A 23367-nucleotide genomic window follows, 5' to 3' on the forward strand; every position below is an offset into this window, starting at 1 on the left:
TGCCGGGTTCCTGGACATACAGGCGTCGAGGGCAATGTAGTTGTATATGAAACCACCATACTGGTAGCAACAATAGCCAAGAACTCTGTAGTCTCTGGCACAGATTTGAAGCCTTTCTTGCGGAAAAGCTTAGAAGCTGCTGTCACCGCTCATGGGACCCTGTAACGTCTAATAAACTGCAGGTTATTAAGCCAGAGTTAGGGAGTTGGCTACCCATAACAAAAACACGACAAACTGAGATCATCATGCGTCGACTAAGAATCGCGCACACGTATAGCACACACTCGTACCTGTTGATCGCCAATAACCCACTTATCTGTGGTAAATGCGGCGAGACGTTGACCGTCCTGCACGTGTTGATGGAATGTCGGGAAATGGAAGCTCGCACACGCACACACAAGAAATAAAACATTTTCGTTTGCCATGCTATCGGTAATTTCAACTTTATCCAGTAATCTTCCTTGGCAGTCAACCGCTTCTTGATAGCATCAGTTTTGGCTTTTTAATAATGTTTTTTTACTGCATGTTGTACACACAAGTGATCCGTAGCACAGCCTCTTATACGAGGCTACTGCTGAAATTGCACCATTTAGAGCACGTGTTTCCCTTCTCTTGCGTTCAAGAGCCCGGGTGAGGCATCAGTGCAACCTGAATATTACATTTTAATGTTACAATCACTTCACAACATATATCTTATATTCATAGCGCACCTCACATGTCATAGTTTTAATACATTATTTATGCATTTATCCATTTACAGTGAATATTTTAGGCCAGTATACAGCCAAGTTATACCTATACCATTTGTCATTGACCTCACCATCGAATACATCATACCATTTCCTGACGCTCTTTGGCCATTATTGGCCCTTTCGTCATAAAACTCCAGACATCATCAACATTTCTATGTTTCCGCGTCCTTACAGGTACGGAATAGACAAAAAATTGTATGAGTTCAGAGACCATGCATTGAAAGAGTACAAGATGACAGTTGCGAATGCTCACCTTGTCACTGGAGCGAATATGAGGCGCTTTTTGTCTTGGGACCACGTGATCTCCAGCGGCAAATCCCCAATAGCCTGGCATTGCAGAGTGGCCGCTTCTCCACGACGTACAGTTTGCACCTTGAATTTCTCCTCGAACCGGGCGGGCACTTGGTAAAGAAAAAGAGTAGTCTTTCAGCAATAATAGATGCGCACTTAAAGGCTGCTGTACTAAATCTTGTTTGTCTCCTGCTATTAGAATTGATTTTTCTTGGATAATTATTGCCTTTGTGTGAGTTCCATTCAACCACTTGGGTGTAAATGAAAAGACTACATTACTAAAAGATCTGCGACGCAGCTTCTGTGTTATAGAGGCTTTCGAGATTATACTCAGTTTATTGTGAAATATACAGGCACAATAATTGTCGCTTTGATGTGTAGTTTAAATCTGGAAAGAAAGAAAAAATGATTCAGTTCGGTCATATTTATTTCAGGTTAGATAAAAGAGCAATAGGAAGGGTTATAATCGTGCTCAATAGACTGCGCTATTGTTCAGTACGTTACCGATGACTCCGACTTCGACCTCCTTCTCAATGCGCTCCCCGTGCCTATTTTCCGCTTTGCATAGGTATCTCCCGCCGTCAACCTTGCTGGCATTCTGAATGCGGAGTGTTCCATTCACGGTGCCAGAGACGACTTGGAGGCCTGCGGCGCCAGCTGAAATTGTCGCACGAGATCAAGATGAGTCCGATAACGAACAGAGTAATACCAAGCATGCTCACCTTTTGTCCATGTCACGGTCGGCTGGGGGTAGCCGTGGCTCTGGCATTCAATTTCAAGTTTGCTCCCGAGCAATACCATGCCACTTACTGGTTCGATTGTCCATGCTGGTGGCGCTGTATGCGTGCAGAAATGATGGGAGAGACATCGATATTGCATGGTCCTGTCAGATCATCAACAACACAGAAGCCCGGCATAGTCAATAACGTTTCATGAGTCGTTTTCATACCGAAATCAAGACATGTCAAGGAAACCTTACCCTGCAATAGATCATGCAGAAAATTAATTCTAGAGCTTATCATTCGTCATTTTCGGCTGTAATCCTGGCAATACCTTACGGAAACGTTCCATACAAGCTCTTAAGCTGGTTTTCGTACATGTATAGGTGTCGGTTCGAGAGAAGAAAACAAAAACAAAAATCACCGGGAAAGAGGACTCGGGGGCCTTCTACGAACTTATGCAGCTACTGGAGGTTGCACGTAAACTGCTGTTTGCTTACACGATGAAGTGTTGGACGAGCTTGAAGGGATAACTGCTCGCCTTGATGTTATAACTAATTTGTGCACAATTGATTGGCTTTGCAGTTGGCCGCACGTACTGTCTCTGTGCTTAATTTAATTGCTGTACATTAATGAACTTAACATTTTGGGACACCACTTTTTGATTTTAATTGTTTTACGGACGTTATTATGCTACTATTTTCATTCACGGCGTGGATGTTCTTAACACTGTCAATTGCCTTTAATACATTGAGTAACGTTATTTATAAACGTTGGTGTTTCATTGATAGAGGACCTAGATGCTTTGGCTTCAATATTTGATTGAGAGAAACCCACACGTTAATTTTTAGTTAACCTAGTTAACTTAGTTAACTGCCTCGAAGTTAGGACGATTATATGTTAGATACGTTGCTCGGTGTGAGAAGCGCCCCAGATTGAGTGTGTATATATAAACTACATAATTGTATTCTACTTAGAACTGTCAACTAAGGTTTGTGTATCCCTAATCTCGTTCTGTTTTGGGACCTGACAAATCTTAATGTATAAGGTTGTTAGGATAAAACAAACACCTAAGCCATTCTTCGTTGAATGCATATACGGTATTATGGTGTTCAACATGCATTATTCGATTATGATGAAAGCATCTAACGTTAATCTAAATAACAGAAAAATATAAGAGCTGTACTTGTGGATAACCGTTCTTGTTGTGCTCTTGCTTGTATCCTCAGGAGCTCTTAGCTCTGTTCCAGTGTTTCGCAACGTTGTGCGAAAACGAGGAGATTGTCATAACTCTTCATGACCAGTTGACACTATGCGCGACGAATGCAGATCAAACGTTTCCTTACCGTTTACTATTAGTTCCGACGTCTGGCGTGTAGCGCCACCCCTGTTCATGGCGATGCACGTGTAGTTTCCAGCGTGACCTTTACGCAGTTTCTTTATCGCAAGAATGCTATAGTCTTGAGCGTTTTCCGTTGCCACTAGGTCGTCTTCTTGAAGATTGTGACCGTTTTTCTGCCATTTGAACGTGAACGGAGCGAGGCCAGTTACTGAGCAGATTGTCCGAAATTTCGCTCCTTCTTTAAGGTTCCTCGGAAACACCATTGGCTGAATTTCTAGTGGCTCTGAAACAAAAACGAAAATGAATTAAGTAGTATAATATGCTGTATTAAGCCTCCGCTGAAATCACTAACTTTCTGAACATATTGAAACTTACCTGCTGAATAAATGCCTTGAAAACGTGAATGTAGTAGCAGGAAAACCAGTGTGCCAAACGGTACTGCAAACATTTTTAGCGATGATCTGAGGATACTGGATTGCTGTATTGCTTTCCTCACGCTGTCTGTCGTTGTAGTTCACGCTACGGTCTTTCCGCCATCTGTCGACTGACTCCCGAACCAGTGTCACCTTGCAGAGCTGCTATTCTGTTTGGAATGTTTGGTACCTTTAGGATAATACGGCGCTGCTGTACGGTCAAATTGCTGAACAAATGAATGTAAATTTGTGATCTATTGGATGGTTTACGTTCGGGCTACGAATATTTATACGTCTTAGGTATAACAACGTTAACGATGAGCAAAGTAGTGATAACAATGACGCTAGATAAACAGCCTTTTTTTTTTGCAGGTTATGAGTGAGTTGGAAGCCGAAGTCGATGTCGTGAGTCGGTGTTGGAGTAGTAGTTCGAACTCGGAGGAATGAATGACAAATGGACGCAAGAATGCAATTGCCACACATTTACATGATAGGTGAAGTTTCTTCTTTGACTTTGTAAAGTGCGCGGAAAATCTGAATGTGACGATATTCGTGATTTTGCAGACCTTCAATTGCATATAATGTTTCTTTTTTTTCTGCGTGGTCTGTTACGCAGTCTACATCAGGTTTGTACTCATGCTGTTAGCATCAGGCAAACGATTTAGTACCATGATTAATGGAATAAGTTGAAGCAGCGCTAAACGCACCGTCTGAATAGCTTGGCATACAATATAGTGATTGAGATTTTTTTTCTTTTCCTGTGTGCTAGAAGTTTCACGACGTTGGTAGTTCTTGCGCATAAGTTGTATTCATAAACGTGCAGCTGTAAGGAAAAATTATTCTTTCTGGTATCTTTGCAGAGGTGTTACCAGTAACAGTCAGTGTTATGGCCTTCTCCAGTGAATTTCCGACTTCGTTGTTCGCACGGCAGGAATATGTTCCCTGGTTTTCTTTCTGGATGTTCGTAAGCTGAAGGCTTCCATCGGGCGCAGTATTGAGAGGCTTTGTTGTCGACCCTGTTACAGTAAAATGACATTGTCAGCGTCATGCGCAGAAATTCGAAAGTTCAGAAGTGCCACATTTGCTTACCGCTCAGAAATCTCCATGTTATTCGTGGTACTGGCTCCCCAGAAGCAGCACAGTGAATTGTTAGGTTTGAGTTCCTTGCAACGTGTTCGTCAGCTGGTTCTATAAGCCAAATGGGAGGAGCTGTGAAAAAAAAAATGGCAACACTATTATTTCTGTTATGGTATACTAAAACTTTCTAGTAGTACTGTTACCTCAGTAATTGGTAGAAGGCTTTGAAACAAGCAGATATACGAAGTACTGTGCACACTAAACGTATCTGTATGAGCATCATGCAGAATGCTTTTTTTCAGCCTGTTACTGTGTTTTTGCTGTTTTATTCATACACAGTTTGAAGCTCAGCACATATGGACGCACAAATGTGCGCATAATGCGCTCTTTTGCCATCGTTGGCCCTTGCGTCAGAAAACCCCTATATATTATCATCAGCAGCAAATATCTGTCACTACGAGCGTCAGTTCACGTCCAGAACAGGATATTACACCAATATGAAGACTGCAGAGGTTTCAGCATTGATGCACTGCATGAATATGAACTAAAATAAACGCTAGGTGATATACCCGTAGGACATGTAATAAAGCAATATTTTGCATTCAGAAAAATCACAAATGGCAAATATATATAGACAGCGGAATAGTTGGAAACGCAGGCAACATTAAATCGTAATTCCAATTAGCAGCGTAACAGCTTCGCTATTATGCGTAAAAGTCTGTTGCAGGACGCCAAACAAGGTACGTTCCCAACCGAACAGTAGAAATTTCATGAAGGTCCGAGCTCTAGAAACAGATCTTACCGGGTCCAAATAATTCGCCTGGCCCTTCTCTATTGCTAATTTTCAGGTGCCTTGGTTTTGCTCCACAGCTCCATACGCACAGAACTCTGTGACATGTAACTAGTGTCATGGACAAAGAAATTCATAAGCACGCATCGCGCACATTCTGTAATATGCACAGATGTATCTCGTGATGTCTAGTAAGTAGAATGTGCAGCTCTTCTCACCATATACCAAAAGGGTTGCCGTGTACGATCCACTGGAGGCCGGCGTGAATACTTGACATGTATAGTTTCCCCTGTGTGCAGGTTTCACAGGGCCCAGAATCATTGTTGACAGGTCGGCTTGCGTCTTTATGCGGATGTTCTCGTCGGCAACCAATAACTTGCCGTCTTTTAGCCACTTGAACGACAAAGGTGTTTGTTCGGTGCTTGTGTAGCACACAACTTTCACCGTGTCTCCGAGCATAACTTTGTCTGGTATGTAGAATGGCACCACGTTGATGCTGCCTGCAAAGAATAGTTTCATAAATGCCCGACTTTCTTAGGGTTAGCTGCGACTGATCTCTGATTATCGTAACTCACTTACCAGCAAAGAATGAGCGAAACATGACGGAAATTATTATCGCTGTCGGTAGAAGCTCCATGTTTAACGCTTGTGCTGGGTGCGTACGTGAGTCCGTGTCGCCCGAGGATAAGTTGACAGATGCCTAACGCCCTCTGCATGTCGCGGAAGGAATTATGTCGTTGCCCTAACGACTTCCGTTGTAAGTAGAGGAAGTTCTCGGTAAGCGCCAAATTTCGCTTCTGGCGTTGTAATAGAAAAATTCTATGTACAAGATTTTCTTCAGTTTTCGCTCTTAAAGGCCGACATTTTTCTTACCGTAGACCTTAACGAAAAAGGTATGTCGTATGTCAGTGCCAAAACCATTTGAAGCTGTGCAGGAGTACGTCCCAGCATCCATCTTGGTAGACTTCGTTATCGCCAGTGTAGCCGTTCCCTTTCCTTGGGAATTGGCCTGGAAATTTCCTGCTGAAAATGAAAAACAGATACGGCATTCGTGATAGTATCGTTACTCTGCTCAGCTAAACCAGCGTCCAGAACAAATTACAGCGCTTGGGACGCACGCCTCAAAAAGGAGAAAACGTACAAAGAACGTTCTAAATGTCATTTTTCCTTTACACACTTGCGAGTAACTAGCTCGCCACTGCACTCTAACTGGTTGTGTTCTAGAATACTGCTCATCGTGACATCTTGAAAGTTAATGTTGGCGTGTAGGACCGTCTGGCTCGGCTTCCAAATATCATTGTGGTGACGCATTGAGGCCGCGTGTTTAAGCCGTCATCTGGTGATGAGTTAAGTCATAAAAATGTTCGTGAAAGTAGCTTATAATAGATTTAGGGTGAGATGGCGGCGCGGGGAAGGAGAGTTAGGCTTCTGTTTAAGGTCTTTTTCAACCTCGGAACTGCTATACCTTATGAATATTCATGTGAGGTTCATTTCATCACTTTGTCATTGATGCCTATATGCTTCTTGATTCTTGTGAAGTTTCAGTTAAATTCGTGATTCCAGCCATGCTATGGAAGACGGATGACACTCGTTAATGACTTTTTTGTATTTGTTGATCATCATGAGAATGCTGAACTTGCCTTCATCGTTGTGCATCCTTCTTCTAAGTCATCATCACCTCTCATCCAGCCTTTACGTCCCCGTTCCCCCCTCCCCCCACGCAGAGTAGCATTATAATGCACGCTAGCTCAGGCTGACCTCTCTGCCTTCCTTCAAATAAATTCCCTCCTCTCTCTCTCCCTCTCTCTTGATTCTCAGTTTTGTCGTTGGCGCAGATTATGAACTTCACAGTATGCTGTATTTCACTGCTTGTTTCCGCACATGAGACCGAACGACTGGTATTGTGTGTATAATGGTGTATTCTGGCACATCTTGTTAAGAGGTAGGAACGAGGTGAAATATATTTGTAGTCATTATTTACAGCAACAAGCAATATGGCGAGACTGAACAAGACTAGGCGCGCCTTCATCGTCTTCATTTTGTTGCGTCTTTGTGGGTATAGCTAACTGTCACGTGATAACACAACTGCAGAGGAATTCAAGAGCTGCACACAATGTTAACGCTTCTTACCACCGTCTTTTCCAAATGTAATTTGAGGCACAGGATTTCCTGAGGCTGTGCATTTGACTGACACGTTATTTCCTTCTGTGATCAGTACGTCTTTTGGCCGTTGGGTCCATTTCGGAACAGCTGCAAGCAGGAAATGTAGCCGCCATATCAGTTTGGTTCCTAATAACATTCCTTACATAACTGACACGATAAAGGAGAACTAATACCTTTTCTCAGTGATTGGACCGATCTTGATAATAAGGGTGAGTCGTTAACTAGCATGTTCTTACAATTTTTGTGTAGCATTTGCCCGTTTGCTCATTTGATCATATTGTACTGTGTTTAAATTAAGTTAGGTTGTTAAGTTGCAAAGTAATCCGTGATGAATCACTTATCTGCCCAATTTTTTTATTTGGCGGGTACTACCTTTGCAGTTACGTTGCGAGTGTTGAAACATCTACATTTTGCCCGCATATATTTGGAAGTATTGTGGCGGTTCTCCAACATCAATAATGCTTTGTGCATTTGTTCTTTGATAGTATAGCGTTTATATTCATGCACTATTACTTTAAAGGCTATGAGAAGGAGATGCGTTTCTTTGCTTACCATAGACAACAAGGTTGGACGAGTATGTGTCTGACTTCCCCTTAGACATCGCCGTGCAGCTGTAGTTCCCGCTATCTCCTTGACGCACTGGACCTATGGTGACCATGGAGAAGTCGGCCTCAGTCCTTGTCTTGATCCGTCCTTCCGGGTCATCACTGAGTGGTTTGCCATTTCTCGACCATCTGAAGCGGGTTCCCTCGGAGATGCTCATCAGGGAGCAGGTTGCACTGACTCTCGACCCTTCGACGACGTTGGAGGGAAACGAGAAGGGTTGTACTTTGACGGCCTTTCCGAATCCTGACGTAACGCATAACAGAGTGTTAGACCGCTGCAGATTGAAGACCAAGATGTGTGAAATAATTCAGTGAGTGGAATCGCAGCTTTACTTACCGAAACAAAGGAGAACAAGTATCGTAGGCAGAGCTCCGGTGAACATTGCTTCTTTGGCTGAGCTGTTCTTAGGGCTCTTGTTTTGTATTCATGTACTCAAGCCAGAATTCTAGCGCTGCGTTGCTTCAGGGCCTACTGCCTCCTTCGGCTACGTGCGGAAACCATTGTAAACGTGGGGAAACGTGTATCGCAGCGCTTGTACTGTTGCGGTCCATACCACGGATCCGTGGCGCCCTCCGTGGTCGTTTTCATCAAGTAGCCGAGCTTGCTGCTTCTAAGGCTCGAAATATGTAACGACACATTGACGAGTATTAAATAAAACGAGTATTGTAGCGTTCTTGTCGATCTTGTACGAAGCAGGTATTACCGAAGAAAAGGAACAGCTTGCAGGGCATCGAGATATGACCTCGGCCAACGACAGTGCGCGAATCGCTACGCGAGTGCCGTTGTCCCTAGAAAGTTGTTTGAAGACTACGTTGCTATCAGAAGCAGATTTGGATCACAAAGAAATGAATCGAAGCAGTACTGTGGTCTCTCTTACCGTAAATGGCGATTGTTATGGTTTTAGTGATTGCTTCTAAGACTTCGTTGTCTGCGCTGCACTCGTATGACCCTGCATCCAACTTGGAAGCATTTGCTATTTGCAGTTCATTCTTGCCGGGTGCTGTGGTCTCCTTGTTGCGAGCTGTGGGTTAACGGACAGTTGACATATTGCCGTTGCATTCTTACATTTCCACAAAGTATCTGGCATTTGCTTACACATCACCAACAAGAGTGCATTTGGACAAAAAGATAACTATCCATGTAACTGAACGTCGCCTCGTTGCACGGTGTACGAAACTAGAGATGAAAGCATAATTTGTGCTTTACATTGTTCTTAAAGCTTTAGACGGGGTGATCACTAAGTTTTACGAAATTTTTTTAAAATCGCTAGTTGCAGATAACAATTCTATTCCTTGAACTTCATTATTCAGAGAGGCAGACATTACGTGCACGAGAAATTGGAACACATCTTCAACCAGTTCACAAAAATTCATGAATTATCTTCTTAATCACTTTACAGAGCATATGGCAACTTGGTAATTGTAGCCGGTGAGCTAGCAAGGCGTTTTCAATAGGAACGAATTTCCAAAATGACACCAATTTGGAGATATGCGCCATCAAACGCGCCGCAAGAATGCGCTGTTGTTTCACTTATTTTTTTAACGAAACGCTCTTTCATGCATTGAACCACAAAAGTAACTGGAACACCCATGTATTTCGTCTCACACTTTGCGAAATAATATCTCGACACTGGTATAATCCAGGAAATTCATTTCAAGTCGATAAGCCTTGCAACCTCACCTGCTACAATTTTTAAATTGCAATATGTGCCGTAAAATAATTAATGAAGAAGCAGCTATTCAGTGAACTTTTGTTAATTAGTTTAATATGAGTTTCGATCTCTCATGCTAGTAATGAGATATCCGCCTCTTCGAATAATACTCAAGAACAAGAATTATGTTATCTGCCATATATATATATATATATATATATATATATGGCAGATAACATATATATATATATATATATATATATATATATATAGCTGTTAGAACGGACCCATCATTAAAAGTAAACACTGCTGCTGCAAATTTTTCATGTAGTTTTACTCTGAGAAAAAAAAATATGCCTCCTTTGAACATCAGTTTAATATGCCAACTTCGCCCTTACTGACAGTCTTGTTTACACTGCCTTCTTGCAGGTGCTTTCTATCTACACGGGTGTCATGTTTGTGGCGAATACTACTGGAGAAAAGGTTTCCACGTAACCGTGTTTGTTGATGAGCTTCCATTTGACAGAGGGAGTGGGGTTTCCAGTCGCTTCACAGGAAACCGTAGCATTTCCACCTTGATGTAGCTTTACGTCCATTGGCTCTATGACCCATTCAGGAGGAGCTGCGTGATAAGAAACGCTTCGATAACATAAATAAGTCAACACCGCTCGTCGTATTTATGAAGCAGCTAAGGAGTACTGCGTCACCGAACTACTATCCTATGGGCGGAAACTCGTCCGAATGTCAAGTTTCAGTCAGTTCTTGCTTCTGAAGAATTAAAGCTAGTTGGCTCTTCGTGCGCGTTAATTAACCTTATGCCGCCGTCATTCCCACGCATCAACATCTTATTGTTTAGTGTTGAGTTTAATGCCGCTCGGTTCGTGCATTACGTGTCTTTGTTTATTTCGTTTATTGCTCCTACACTGCTAAGATGAACTTCAACACTAAAGGATTCCATTTTTTACGGCAAGGCATATGAGAACTCAGCAGCGCAGATAATTTTTTTTTGACAAACTTGCCACAGACGCTCGTGAGCCGACTTTCGCGACCGTACGCGGCATATGCAAGGGAAAATAAAAAGGACGTGCAGGTGAAGATCCTGCAATTATTTCCTGTTTTTATTTATCAGTTCCCTTCGACTGAGCTGATTTTGTGCAAGGGCATGCTTTGTAGGCAAGGATGACCAGTTAGGTTGAAAAGCGTAGTGGGATGAATACCTAGGATATTGAGTTGGTGAGAGTGACTGTGCGTCTCCTGACCAATGTTTCCGATACAGGTGTAATTCCCGCTGTCTTTCTTGGTAGTCGGGCCAATCACCAGCGTGCTGAACAGGGGATGGTGCACTATCTCCACTTTCGAGCTCTTGACCAGCTCTTTGCCATCTTTCAGCCACTGAAAGTTGACGTTAGCTGTACGGCTGATTGTAGTGCATGTCACAGTGACCGTGTTTCCAATGACAGCGTTGCTGGGAAAGGCAAAAGGCTGGAGCTGGAGGGAGCCTGGAATGGTACGGAAAGACGAAAGGCAGTGAACGTGGCCGCAGAAAAAAATCTAATGCGGCTTAGATTCCTTGGGTTTCAAACCCGAAATACTGTAGGGCAAACCCAACGCTCTCAATGGGAACTCTACGCATGCTTACCTTGAGAGTCTCTAGAACTGTGGTGCTGTCGAGATGAGACTTGTAGAGCAAGTAGAGTTGCTCCGAGGCACAAAGAAGTAAATGGCTCTGATATCCAAATGCGCATCTTTCCGTCGGCGGCGAAAGCTTCTGTTGTCGGTTCACTCGCCTGGCGGAACTAGCGTCAGTATAATGGTGTAACCAAAGGTTCTGGCGCCATCTCTGATCCGTATTTAGCACGAAAACGGCTTTATGCGGCGCCGGCGCGATATACAAAATAACTTGAAGCGCGAAGCGACAGAAAGGCCAGCATTGGCTGCCGCTGTGTGTAATTGCGTATCGTATTGCTTGTTGAAAGGCTGTGTTCGGATGCTTACCGTATACAGTGACTCGAAATCGCTTAACCAGTGGTTGTGTGAGCGCATTGTCGGCTTTACAGACGTAGAAACCAGAGTGCTGCCTCGCTGACTTGTTTATTTGAAGAATATTTGAAGATGGAACTTCATCGTTTCCTGAAACAAAATGGAACGAGAATTCTGATCTTAGGCTTCAGTTATACTTAACGCAGAAAGTTGCTAGATGTGGCGCATTTCTACTTCATGGATTTAATATTTTGGAAAGTCGGAGGTATAGATGCAGTATATCTAAAGGATTTACACTTTTCACTTTAAGGGAGCTCGAGTATGAACACTTCATCATGGCGTTTGCAGTTGGTTTCGCTCACATTTTTGAGCCACCGCATAAGCACCGCAAGCCGTTATAGCATACTGGAAAGCTTAATCATGCTGCAGATGCGGCACAATAATTGCAACACTGTTTTCGCTTTGCTGTGTGAAAAAAAAACATGTTGAAATTGGAAGCCTAATAAATTACAAAAGCAGTTAACTGTAATGAATCATTGCTCAAGTGTCTCCTACCTTCCTTTATGACAGCCACAGTAGGGTCCGGCTTTCCCTTTGCTCGGCAAGGAATTGTCAAATTTGACCCTTCCATCACTCTTATCGTGTCTTCTGGTTGCTCGACCCAGCTTGGAGGAACTAGAGCGCACGAAGAACCAGCAAAAAAACTACATGCACATCCGAAGCATGCCTACAGATTTATGTCACCCGCCTATTTACCGCACATGCGCTGTCGGAGAGGCAAAAAAAAAATCATATACCTAGAACTTGTAGCGAGTCGGAGAATAAATCTTTTTTCCCATTGTAGAGTCCGTGGCAGGTGTAGTTCCCTGTGTCATTCTCCTCGAGTGGACCAACAATCAAGGAAGAAAGTTCGGGGAATGTCCTTAGCCTTATCTTGCTACTTTCAGTTATTCTTTTCTTATCCTTGAACCATCGGTATTCGACGCCGGATATGGCAGTCGTCGTTGTGCAGGTCACTGTTACGGTCCTCCCTTCCACAGCGTCGGTAGGGAAGCGGAATGGTTGGAGCTTGAATTCTGGAATGTTAGAATGATTGGTGACATTTCTCGTGTGAGATCGCAAAGGAGATGTCGCTATTGAATGTTGTTTTTTATCTGCTGTCGTTTTACCTGATTCGTGGTTTTACCTTATTTTACCTGAGAAAGAAAATATTACTTTTTTTGTTTTTATCAAAGTAGCAGCATGTGCTGGCGCTAGCGTGGTTAGTTGCCTGGTAGTAACATTATCTGCTGTGTGCGTTGTAGTTCAAGTCACTTGTGTTCTTAGCTCCTTCTAGTGCTCATTCAGTTTACCTTACGCCTGCGATGTTGTTAATTCAATGTTTTTAAGTTTGCGTACGTTTCTACTGATGAATAATGTGTTCGACATTCATTCAAGGAAGGCTACTTGCACTGTTAGTTTTGCGCATTACGTTAACGCGATAATTTCTGGCATTCTGGAAGTCGTGACATTCTGGAGTCAACTTGTGTGCTTATCCTATAGAGAGGGGTAATAATGAAAGCTGACGAAAGTGGACAGCGCTCACTCGAAAAGCTGAGATATTTCCTCATGACTGTCGGCTGGAAAGGACGCGGTGTTAAATGAACTGTACTTATAAAGACTAAAACCAAATTATGAAGGCAAAGGTTCTTACTTACCTACTGATCCGCCTTGTACTGCGCCAGACAGGGCAGCTAGGAAACTGGGTAATAATAGTTGCAACGAGGCCATCGCTTTCACGGCGGTTCTCACCGAAAACATTGTAATGCTCCGCGACTTGATTGGCTTGTGACAAAGCTTTCTCTATGGCACAGGGAAAAAAAATGTCTGCCGCGTCGTTGGCTGGTACCGAGTCGCCATCTGTGGTAGAACGTTGGAAAGACTCCGTTTCCTATCGTGTAGGACCGGAAATTTAAAGCGCTTCTGCAGGCACCGGTGGTAGGGTAGCCTATGAAGCTCTCTTTTCTCTTTTGTTTCAGTGGCGAACATTGTATGCAAGTTGTGGCACTCAAGTCGTACCGTAAACTGAGACACGGACTTCTTTAGTGAGTGGTTCGCGAAGGCCATTGTCTGCGGTGCACTTGTATATTCCTGAGTCCGCCTTCGATGCTTTCGAGAGCTCAAGCTTCGATCCAGATGCACTGAGAAGAACGCCTGGAATAGAAGAATAAAAGAAGAAGAATTTGTTGAGTTTGAATGATAAGGCTAGAGAAAGTATTTGTAAAGGCGGTAAAAGAAAATCTGTCCGTAATGGTTATGTCTTTAGTAATGGCATCAGCTGAAATGTAACGTTGCAGTTCCGACTTGTCAGAGTGAAAAGAAAGATTACGATATCGTGACATCTTGCCTTCTTTCTGCCACCTGATGCTTGGTTTTGGTGTCCCTGCCGCTTCGCAGATGAGGGTCGTGTTCTCACTCTCCCTGACAGAAGTGTCTTGAGGCATCCGTATCCATTTCACTGGAACTGCAAAAACATTGTTATACTGCTAGAATATTTACCTAATTGCAAATATTAACATATCCTAGCTCGCCCATGCACATATCTATGTAGACACAACTAACATGGTCGGGCTCGGCCTCGAAAGGCTGCCGAAGTTCAGGGTTCTTAAACAAGGAGCAATAAAAGAAAGAAGAGCAGTGCCATCGCGCTAACTCATAGCTGTGCTTGCGCTCGGTGCGTCCAACTGGCATCTTGGTCGTGCCAACTATAGTATGAGTGAAAGAACCCGCCACGCGTCATTTTAATTACCTGTAGACAGCAAGGTAAAATAAGCGTCTGTGATTTATTTCGCGCCTTTCAGGTACGGGTTCTGTGCAGCAAGAGGTGCCGGTTAAGTTCAAAGTAAATGTTTAGAAGGCCGTGGTATACCGGCAACGCTATGTCGAATTGAAACTGCACCAATAAAGAAGCCTTATGCCTGATTCACACAGCTCTCAACCGCCGCATTCAGTCACCGTGACGGCCCCGGCGTCCGTCGTCGCGCGGTCGGGGACGGGATGGATGTCATACACTTTCATCAGATGCCTTCTATTCTCAGAGATGCTCCGATGCTTGTCCAGGTTCTGGCGCTCAAGCCAACACGTTTCGCGTTAACGTAGTGCGGACAGCACCTTTACCCGACACCGCGAGTGATGGAATTACGACCTCTGCGATGCAACGACACTCCCTTCAGGGTCCACCGGGCCTTGTTTAGAGCAGCCCGCGAAGCCGTCGGAGTCTTCATTGGGGGTCTTGGACTAGGGGAACCACCCTCAACCTCCTTTTGGAACAAGAAATATGCTTTATTTCTATATATATCTTTGTCACTTATACGCAAGTTTATTATTAGCACATAAGCTATATTAAACATGCATTCTGCTCATACGCTTAATACTGTAGTCGTACACTATGCAGCGAATATATTGTATCCACCGTTTACGGTATGCACAGTTAGTGCGGTGTATTCGCTGCTATATCTCCAGCCTCTGTAAAATGCTCGCGCGTTTAGTGTATGAATTTATCTCGAATAGAAACCTGGCCTGTTAATATGAAAGCTTCAAACAACGGCAATGCTGTCGTGAAATTTCTATCGCGACATCAAAAGCGCACAGGAATTATGGGCCGTATGCTTCACAATATGCCTCACGACATTCCTTGATGTAGTCGATAAGCCATCTTCCCTGCTTCTTCTTGTAACACACACACCAGTTGATATAGCTTTTGTTTTGTCAACACGCTGGGTATTTGGGGGGCTTTTGATCAACAGCACATATGTATGCCTGGACTGCATGCAACAGAATACGTTCCTCACTTACCAAGAACACGCAGGTTTGCCGTGTGCGAGTCTTTTCGGTTTCCAAGTCTTCCCATGCAGGTGTAGTTTCCCGAATCATCTTGCCTTAGGGAGTCCACAACCAGCGTCGACATGTCCGGGAAAGAACGGATCTTCACTCGGTCGTCGAGTGTGAGGGCTTTGCCATCCTTGTACCAAGAGAACTCGACTCCTGATGTTATTCCGCCGGTCACTAAGGCGCACATAGCGGAAACTTTGTTGCCTTCTGTCGGATCACTCGGGAAAAAGAATGGCTGAAGGCGAAACGTCGCTTTCGAGCGTCCTGCGCGTACACGGAAGCGCCAGAGCTTAAGACTCGCTCAACACATTTAGAGCCTGGTTGCCTTACCTGAAATTTGTTGCCCGCTTGCGTGGTCGGTGCCGTGTAGGAAATTCAGCGTTATAACAATTGCGAAGTAGAGCATGGCTCGTTCACTTTGTCGAAACAGGCGTAACGAAAGCACCGTGCGTCGCATCACACCACGAACTCACAATCGTTGTGAAGTTAAGAGTGGACTGCTGGCGCCATCTCTGGCTATGCGTCGAAAAAGTTGCGCGGGGAATTCGCTGCGTAATGTGCAAATTACGCCCACCCCAAATGCGGAGTGATCTCAAGAATAAGAAGTCATTCGCCCATGCGCCTGTGTCTCATATCTGGGTAAAATATACGTTTTTGTGCGCCGGAATATACGGAGGGAAATTCAAGCTATCTCTCCTGTCTTCTCGTTAATGGCTTGTATGTCACAATGAGGGCTTATCATTTTTTCTTACAAGTGGTATTTGTTTTTGGCACATCGACAAGCGAGTGATTTGTATAAGTTACTAGGAAAAGTCGCATTACGTGATGGAAATTGACTTCACTTGACCGCTTTCACTTTTTTGAAGCCAGTTTCCCTGTATTCTAATATTTACTTGCTTGCTTACCGAATACGTTGACACGTATTTCCCGTACCAGAAGTCCAGGCAGGCCGTTGTCAGCTGTGCAGGTATAGGTTCCGCTCACCGACTTTGTTGTTTTGGATATCTTGAGGGTCCCACCGTGAGAACTATTTACAGGGGCTTCTCCTTTTTCTTCTGAAAGACAAACATATGACACGCAACCGATGGTAGGTCATAAAGACACGCAACGGATGTTTGGACGCACTTTGGTTCTATTGTGCTTACTTAAGCACGTTAGTATTGTAGTGAGAGACAAGAAAATGTGAAGATGCGTATGCATAACAGTTGCACCTTTTACAGTGTGACACTGTTTACCACTTTCCAGTTTTTGTAGGTGGAACTAGGAAGCTTCGCGGCCCAAAGTTGCATTCTTTCCTTAAACTATATATATTTATCTAACTTCTATTGACGAGTCGGTACTCGGCCTTCGCCTTTGATAATACTGCCGCCGCGACTAGGAATTGGACCTGAAGCCTCGTGCTCACCTACAAACCTCGTCACTAAGCTACTGTAGCAGCTGTTCCTGTGAACTTGCGTACTGCACCGACTGATGCGCTGCTGTGCAGTTACTCCGGATATGCCAAGTATTCTGTATTGTCAAAATTACCGAATGTCTGGTAGCTGAGAATCAGCTGATATTGCAAAAGATTGTGATGGCTATGTCGCAGAGGTTCTAATAAATATGGCCTCATTTGTGGTGCTTAAAGTACGCGTCAAGATTAACGTTGTTCCTAGCTCCAATACCTGTGAGAGGGGCATACTTTGCTGAGATCTCTGCAACGTAAGCGTTCATAAAAGCGGTTCGTTTCAAGTGTGAATTGGCGATGTAAAAAGTGCCAGGGCAATTGATTTCGTCCAGAGGAATCTGTATTTTCACGCTACAGAGCAATCTGCGTTGTTTGCGACTTCATGAAGAATTTAAATATTGTTGTCTAATTGGAGATTGAACCTTAATTGCAATCTGCAATTGCACCGACCGGAAGCCGTTAGGTACAGAAACATCGGTATAGCAAAGGTTAAGTTTCTCTAACTTCGACTCCGCTGTCATGGCACGGTAAAGGCGTCGCACAAATGAAGATCGCCCAGTGATTCTTAATGCCTAGCGAAGCACAGCTGTAGCGTCTCGTTTCCTTCTGGGCGCCCAGACAGTAATGAGCACACTTACCCTTGCGTTTCCACTTAATCGCCGGAGATGGACGGCCTGACGCACTGCACGTCAACGTGACATTGTCGCCCTCTCGGACGCTGATGTCGCTAGGCTCTTTGACCCATCTTGGTGGAACTGTAAGCGCAGAATAAAAGTTGGGGAAGAATTCAGGAGTGCTTTTTCGCTGCAGGACAGCCATTGCACCATTCAGAGGGGAGGGATACCAACACGTGGAGGGAGTCATTCAAACTCGCCTGGCTCGTTTTGCTGTTACAGTTCAAGCCCTCAAAAGCCGCAAAATGTTTGCCGAGGATGCAATACAGGTTCTTAGGGAATACGATGGGAAGCTAGTGGCAGTGCCTTTTTGCTGTAAGGCGTGAAGTGCGGGAGTTTTTTTTAACGATCATTGCGGGGTGACTGTAAGCTACTCCACGTAGCCGTGTTAAAGCAGCTACACTACACGAGGCTGCTTTTGGAACTCTTCTGCATCAGCCACCACAGCATCCACGCTCCTCGCTCATCCCGCTGCTGCATGCTTATGGTGAAGCTATTTTGCGACGCTGATGCTACCCCGCCATAACCCACCTGTAACGTATAGTACGTCGCATAAAGACACACCAATGAATGATCTTCATGTAGGTTGGTTGCTACGTAAAGAATATTTCAATGAAAATCAAATAAAATATGAAAGTCGCTCCGCTTCCGTGCCTTCATTTCTTGCTATGTCTGTGGCCGTGTTGGCGTTTTTTTTATATGGTCTTAGTGTCTAAAGTATTCGTCTGTTGTTTTTGTACGCTCTTATTGGAGTAGCAGTTTGGTTAGCGTTAAATGACACTGATGACTGATAGCTCATTCCAACACATTACGCGACAGCACACCTCCGCTTGGCGTCCATTTTCCAACGCTTCATAGTGCTAAGCTTGATCGTACTGAGGGAGTCCTAGTTATCCGTTGTGGTTATCCTGCGCCCTCATCCTGAAGGCCAGCGTGTCATACAGCGAAAGACAGCATGCGACGCAGGAATATATTACTGTCCAATTTGTCTTCTTTTGTGTCACTATTGGCCTTGCGAGACCATTTTGCTGTCCGGCATGATAAAACCCCGTGTAATAGAGCGTCATACGGAACGCACTAGACTAGTCAGAGTCCAGACAACGCCTACAAATGATTCTTGAAGCAGCTAGCACTGTAAGCATCCGCGTATGCTATAGACAACTCCTAATAAAGCGAGCACCAGAACGGTAATAATGCGGAATACGACAATTCTACTTTGTTGGAAAGGAAGTTCTCGCATGAAGCAATAGGCATGCGCCAGGCATCGGTGCATGCCAGTACAGCCTATGTGCCTTTATGTCCTGTCTCAGCTGCAACCTATGACCAACACCGAAGTGGTTCTGTGAACAGTGGACCGTGGCGTACATCATATCAATGCACTTAGTATGGATACAAACCAAGACGTGGCACACATGGCACGCCCGTACTGTGCAGACAATAAGGCTGCTGTTACCTCACAGCATAGACCAGCCATCAGTAATGCCGTGTTTATAACACAGGGAAAACAACAACAACAACAACAACAAAGACACTTATCCCTTATGAAATAAGTTTTACGACCATGTATTAGCAGAGTTCCTACATGTCGAAAGTTTTCCGGTTCCTTTCAAATCCTGCTGGTCCAACATCTCCGGCAGTGGCAGTTTTAACACCTACGGAAGTCACGACAGTTTCGCTCACAATCCTCTCAGCTTACGATGCGGTAATGAATGTGTAGAAAAAGCAAATAGTGTACAACAATCCCATTTCTTTCTTCTTTCTTTTTCTTTCTAGAAAGTAGCTTCGTTTGCGTGGCCGCACGGAATAAGCAAGTCGACATCAATCTCGCGGCAAAGGTGCGTTTCAACGCTGCGCTTTCGGTCGCCTGCTAAGGGCTGCTACGTCGCGCGGCTGCGCAAAGCATACTGCATGACAAGGGTAAAGGCGCGATCTCCACTACTGACCACGTCTCTACTGCAAGTACTGCTGACGTTTATGTCCCTTGTCGAAGAAGCTGTCATGCAGGCACTGTTTATAGTTCGGTCTTGTTCTTGGTATTAGATTGTGCATGAGTTTAATATCGTATGCTCAGTAATGTAACCGTTTGAACCCAGTTCAAATTAGGGCCCACTTCCACCGCCACAGCTTCTGAACGCTGTTTATTCTAGCCTGACGCTTCTTTTTCTTTTAATATTGTGCGAGAAATTAGCGAGGTTCTATGCTCTCTAACGCTACTTCACGTCATTCCTTGCCTAAGTGCTCACAGATGCGTTTTAGTTGCACATTTACAAATGAATTAGGTATGATGTACTCTCTATTTGACACACACTCAACCACTCCATATTTTTTTTTACAACCAAGCTTCGATGACCGCAATTTTGGTGGAATATAAGAGATATGTAATTAAAATGAACACTTCAGTCCAGCACACGCTCCTGTTCTGAATATTTTAGTCGCTCCACTCTCTCGGGTGAGCGGCAAGGTTTCTTGTTGACTCGTCATGTCATAAATCAGTTATCAACCGTTTTGTCATTCTTTTACGCCAGTGCACGCTAAATCTGGAGCGACGTGAACGGCATAACTGTTGCTTTACACACAACCAAACTGCGCGTGTTGCGACAAAAGAAGCGCGCATATAAAGATCGATACCTAGTGCCCAAAGTTCAATAGGGCATGTTGTTGGGCGAGTCGTGCGTACACCGTTGAGCAAGGTGATAGGCAATATAAACATGGACGACAGGAGCACAAGGATGGGCACAGACAAATCATCGCCTACGCGTACGCTAGAAATCTGCTTCCCTTCTGATACAATCTGATTAGGGTATCACTCACACATTCATCTTTCTTGTTCCTTTAGAAAAAAGAAAGCCTCAGAAAGCTCAAGTGCCATCTGGTCACGACTGCGTTTCAAAGCATTTGTTCTTTCCAGCAAAGGCAGGCACGGATTTTCACGTGTAGTCAAAGGGAATGCCCAAAGTACCTATGTTTACCTTCACGAAGGGACCGTGATATGAATATGACTCACCCAAAACGTGCAGGGTCTGCGTGTAGGAGTCGGACTTGAGGCCCGCCGTGCCAGTGCAGGTGTAGTTCCCGCTGTCGCTTTCTTCTAGTGGCCCGATGACTAAGTTAGAGACATCGGGGAAGGTTCTCAAACGAATCCGACCGTCTCGTTCCGATCCTGTGAGCAGCCTGCCGTTCTTGAACCAGCGGAAACGTACGTTTTGCGCTGCTTCTACTGTTGTGCAGGTCGCGGACACTTGGGTTCCGACGATAGTCTTTTCCGGAAAGGCGAACGGGTGCAGCCGTAGGGACAACACCGCTGTCAGAAAGCGAAGAACGCGGACGCCAAGTTGTTTCCAAGCAAAGCTACAGCGCGTTCTCGTTTCGAGTTGTTTACGTCGGCTTGCATGCATTGGAGCTATTCGGAGTATTGCACTTGCAGTTTGCTGTACTCCTTTGCTCATCAGCATTCCATAACTGCACGTATTTTGTAACAAAAGCTTATGCTTATCGGCTTTTATTTTTTATTTTACCGGCGCTAAGACCCCGTTTCTGCCTTCAAATCTACCTGCAATGTATAACAAAGCTTGAGGCTTTAGAGTATGCGTCAACCGGAGCATCAAGAACGGACACTCACTTGTACTGTGCGAAAGCACAAGAAGCACCAGGATTGTCCAAAGAAGGCGTAGTTGTCTTCTCTGGGACAGGATATCCATTTAATGAGACCGTTGTTTTCCTGCCAGCCGCACTTCTCAACTCTAATAGGTTTATGTTAACAACTAGGACTACGGCTTCTGATGTTTGGTGATGCGGCGCCATCTGGTTCCCACTAGGAGAATCGCTGCAAGCGCAGTAGTAGACTGAAGAGCCACGATACCGGTGCGTCGAGCCCTATACGGACACTTCATAGTAGATTTTGAAATCCCAATTGACATTTACATATGGCGCAAGCGTAAACTCTTTACCCTCATTACGCACATATGGGCGAAACCACGAACACGTTAAAATCTTTGGTATGTTGTCGTCGATGAGCAACTAATGCTAAAGTTTCAGTGCATTTTGTTTTCGTTTCCCCTGAGAGAGCGTAAACTTTAATGAGAACTGGTCCGACAGTTTCCCCTGAGTACTCTCCTTTTAGAAGTGGAAGTTTTAGCACGAACCAGCAGCTACACTGTGTACTCGGTCTCAGTCGCGGGTTGCTATGTGTACTTCGATTGAATATAATTCACTTCGGTGATGACCAACACCCCATGCCTGGGATCACGTCGCAGCTTTATGCTTTCCTGGCACTTGTGCGGAGTTGCGGTGTTGGGCTACTGGAAAAGCGAAGCTGGTTCCTTGCTTCTTTGTTTTGGTATTCCTGTGTTATCGATTCCAAATTCCGTCAGAAATAAATATAAATAACAAAACGCTCAGGATATCAGTGGAAGCTGAAAAGTATCACCAGTATGTGTGAAAAATCAACCTAAAATGAACATAAATTGTTTATAATTAGTAAAGGCTCGGTAGCGATGACGGGTCTCTGTGTGCCACCTAAAATGTGGCAGAGCGTGTTATTGCGTGTTTGTTTAACTCAAAGTTCAAAGCTGGATTGGCGCTGTCAACTTTGAATTTTCTCATTCGTCGCTCGAATTACTTTGCTCGAGCAACGCATGGAGCGATATTCCTTTCCTGAATTAAAATTCTAGTTCGCAACACAACGTGGCTACCAGCGCCAATCACAGAGCCAGCATGATTGCGAGCACGTTTTTTATAAACGTTCGTTGACAAAGAACGATGGAAACTTTTGATTGAATTTATCTTTAATGTAAACATAAAACGAAAAATCCATTAAGCATGTTTCTTTTCATATTTTCTTAGTTTGCATTCGAGTCGATTACAGGGGCCACCTGCGGGCATAGCATACGGCCCTTCAGTCAAGGCGAACTGCCGGCCCTCTCGTTCCGAGAGATTTAGGAGGGGACTGTACTATCTTTCCGCTGGTCCCAGGGAGAACGTTCTTGCATCGTTCGTCTATGATGCAGCAGCATACCGCGTCTCCCAACACGTTCACCACAGTCGCCAGTCGGTCTCTGCGATCGGAGAGAAGTTGAAGGCATCATAAAGGAGATAAACAACATTTATTTGTGGCGATGCCTTGTCCGCATCGCAAGGCTTCACGGTATTGCTTCCAGTTGCAGGAGCACTGCTGCTCCACGCATGCGTTCTCTTGTTGCCATAATCAGGGGCATTCCCTGATTTACGTCGTTAGTTCCTAGCTGCTCTCTTTGTCGCAACTGTTTCTTTAATTCCCAGTTGTTTTTGTGGCCCCTTGTGGCTTTTAAACGCGCTTGTCGCTTTACAAACGGAGAGTTCCATAATAAGATTAGTAGAAAGAAGCCTGGCGCTGAAACTATTTAGCCAAAGTGGAAATCATGTGCAGTGCCCGGTAATCTTGCTGTTATTTAGCACAGCTTCCTTACGAAAGTACATTTCGGTTTATGTTATCGCTCTATGTCGCTCAGCTGTGTTAAGCTACGATACATTTGTTTTGATCAGTGCAGTGTTTAACATTCACAACTAATTCATCGTGCCGCCCGTACCGTCCTTTGTGTGTCTTCCTTTTGTGTG

General features: G+C 44.4%; 1 protein-coding gene across 1 annotated transcript in view; it reads right to left on the reverse strand.

Moving 5' to 3' along the window:
* LOC142586350 (cell adhesion molecule Dscam1-like) overlaps positions 1-22009 on the reverse strand; it is a 37068-nt gene extending 15059 nt beyond the window's left edge. Inside the window, exons 1-10 of the mRNA XM_075697600.1 lie at positions 22003-22009; positions 20780-21076; positions 17740-17856; positions 16560-16709; positions 15619-15828; positions 11064-11303; positions 9031-9174; positions 8100-8396; positions 5603-5884; positions 1006-1153 (exon numbers count right to left, since the gene is read on the reverse strand). Coding sequence (XP_075553715.1) covers positions 1006-1153; positions 5603-5884; positions 8100-8396; positions 9031-9174; positions 11064-11303; positions 15619-15828; positions 16560-16709; positions 17740-17856; positions 20780-21076; positions 22003-22009 — 1892 coding nt within the window. The remainder of the gene's footprint in view (positions 1-1005; positions 1154-5602; positions 5885-8099; positions 8397-9030; positions 9175-11063; positions 11304-15618; positions 15829-16559; positions 16710-17739; positions 17857-20779; positions 21077-22002) is intronic.
* Between the last annotated feature and the right edge of the window lie 1358 nt (positions 22010-23367).

Source organism: Dermacentor variabilis, chromosome 6 (assembly GCF_050947875.1).
Source record: "Dermacentor variabilis isolate Ectoservices chromosome 6, ASM5094787v1, whole genome shotgun sequence".
NCBI classification, from domain to species: Eukaryota; Metazoa; Arthropoda; class Arachnida; order Ixodida; family Ixodidae; genus Dermacentor; species Dermacentor variabilis.